The sequence below is a fragment of the Penaeus japonicus genome, unplaced genomic scaffold, assembly GCF_977035675.1.
Source record: "Penaeus japonicus unplaced genomic scaffold, GWHDUDI00000001_assembly GWHDUDI00000007, whole genome shotgun sequence".
NCBI lineage: Eukaryota > Metazoa > Arthropoda > Malacostraca > Decapoda > Penaeidae > Penaeus > Penaeus japonicus.
This window is the reverse complement of record NW_028234409.1, coordinates 25,286,431-25,288,930: the sequence shown is the minus strand read 5'-3', so window position 1 is coordinate 25,288,930 and position 2,500 is coordinate 25,286,431. Positions and strand designations below refer to the sequence as shown.

Genomic DNA, 2,500 nt, shown 5'->3' with positions numbered 1-2,500 from the left:
AGAGAGCAAGTTATTTGAACAGATAAGGTATAACGATAAACTAGAGTTAAAGGAAGGATAATTTAACTATGGAATGAGAATATCCATTTCATTAAATTGCCAGACACAGGAAGTCGATTCATACTCAAAATTTTTTAGACTTTTTTTTTTAAGAATTAAGTCTATGGTAATAGCATGACATAAAGGATGAAAAACGTGAAATTTCGAAAAGGGCATTTATATAATGTCACTGGAAACGACTTAAAAGTAAGAGGAATGCAAGAGATCCTTACAAAGGGCATAGAGTTGTCAGAAATGAGGACTAACATGATAATTTTATGTATTTTTGGAGGGAATGGGGATGTATATGTTACAAAATATGCCCATGTTAAGAATCAATACCTAGACGAAACGTAAAATACTTTAAATCAGTGTCCTTCCCTTTAAAAGTTGGTCTATGTCAGTGCATATTACTAGCATTTTTTCCCATTATACTTCATGGTCTCACCTAAAATCATGGCCCAGACTTTAGGGTATAGAGGGTTTCTGCAGGTGTTTCTACAATTCATCTTTAGTGAATGGTGAGAACTGTTCAGCAGCACTGGTAGCATGGTAGATATTGTTGTGGCTATATTCTGTAAATATAATTAAAATAACATAACCAGGTTACATCAAGCTTCTTCTAAAGTTTAACATTTTCTTGAGTAACATCTGCATACAAAAATTTGATCTGTCTTATTTTCGGATTTCATTATCATCAAGATAAGTCATGAAAGCCATCAAAAATTAATAGAAGTTATTCAATAAAGAAACATAATACTTGCAGCAGTTCCTTCTGCCTTCATCCCTCACTGATAAATATTTGACTGATGCATTTTCGTTATTGGCGAGTTCATACCTGACAACAACAGCAGACTTAACAATAAAGATAGATTGAAAGGAGAATAAGGATAATTGCCCACATGTCAGACGTAATTCCATATCTTCACATCAGGTGCTACAGAGAACACTGCAGATGTGAAGTACACATGCACACATAGAAATCTGTAATACAGTTGATATTATACAATAATGAGTACTCCCAAGGCAGATACAGTTTAGAGAATAAGATTAGAGAATAAGAATAAGATTGTTAAGCAGCCATAATTACACACTAATTACAAAATCTTCATATAGTGCACACTCTAAAAGTATGCTTGATACTACCTTGCATACTACACATTTATTGATTTTTTTGTTGCACTAATATATATACATCAAAGACTCAACACTAGACAATATTTATTTATGTTCACATGTAAGTCCTCATAACAAGAATTTTGGATGTAGATCTGTGTTATATCAAACATCTCCCAAAGTTATAATGTTTTCTTGTTTAAATACCTGCATACTAAAACTTGATCTTATGTAAAGTCAAATTTTGTAATGATTTGAAGTATAAAAGGTTTCCATCATTAATTTATTCTATACACTAAATTCTAGCATGAGTCCAACTGTCAAGACTTTCAATAGAAAGACACCCTTTTCTGTTGGGTGGTCATGTTTTGTAGTAACAGTGAATTACAGAATTCAGCAAGTATCAGTGAAAATACTGTTTATTTTCAGTGGCAATGAAGAAAAAACACAGCAGAGTAGCAGAAAAGTGGGCCTAGTGCTTGTTGGACTGACTGGGGGAGCTGCCATTGGCCTCAGTATTATTGCAGCTCCTTTTGTTGCACCTGCATTGAGGAAGGTATGATTAAGATATAGATTTTTTTATTTTTTATTTCCATCTTTTTTAGGCTTGGCTACTAAGGAGTGGCAGAGTATTATTTATCATGTCTTTTTATAATAATTATTATTAGTATTTGAATTATACATATCAAGTATTATCATCAAGCTAATATCACATGATTATCCTCACCAGATTTGTCTTCCCTACGTCCCAGCTACAACCCACCAAGTCAACAATGTTTTAAGAGCTCTAAAAGGTCGAACTGGAACGCTGGTAGATCTTGGAAGCGGAGATGGTCGTATAGTAAGGATTTTTTTATGGATTTTTATATCTATTTATATGGTAGATCTGATGAGATTTGTGGGGGGTTTTTCCAGTTGACTGAGTTTTACCATGTCTTTATAGATGATCATAAAGGTTATATTCATTTTATGAATCTCTCAATTGTAATGATAACATGAAAGTAAAATGAAATAAGGACACACCTATTAATACATTCGCTTTAATTCCGAATTTAATTTTCATTTGTAAATGGTGATAATCTTAATTTTGATTAGCTGTCCTATTGTATGGCTGTTCTTATGTTACAAAAATGTGTCTGAGAAGAATGTTCATAAATGTGTGTAGTCTGATAGGCTATTCTAACATTTTAGGTTGTCGCAGCAGCAAAATCAGCCAAATTGACTGGTGTTGGTGTAGAACTTAACCCATGGCTGGTGTGGTATTCACGCTGGCTTGCCTGGAAGAAAGGAGTCTCGTCCTCAACTTCCTTCATGACACATGATCTTTGGAAGCTGAACTTGCAGC

At 33.6% G+C, this 2,500-nt stretch overlaps 1 protein-coding gene across 2 annotated transcripts in view; it reads left to right on the top strand.

Annotated features, from left to right (window-relative positions):
- LOC122265577 (ATP synthase subunit C lysine N-methyltransferase) overlaps positions 1-2,500 on the top strand; it is a 3,309-nt gene that overhangs the window by 121 nt on the left and 688 nt on the right. The window contains exons 1-4 of one of the 2 annotated variants that reach the window (XM_043034954.2): positions 1-27; positions 1,585-1,711; positions 1,886-1,996; positions 2,347-2,500. The exon at positions 1-27 is cut by the window's left edge and continues 121 nt beyond it; the exon at positions 2,347-2,500 is cut by the window's right edge and continues 38 nt beyond it. In XM_043034954.2, the coding sequence (XP_042890888.1) occupies positions 1-27; positions 1,585-1,711; positions 1,886-1,996; positions 2,347-2,500 (419 nt within the window). Of the gene's footprint in view, positions 28-438; positions 561-1,584; positions 1,712-1,885; positions 1,997-2,346 lie in introns of those variants that run through there. The other variant, XM_043034955.2, reaches the window with a different exon arrangement.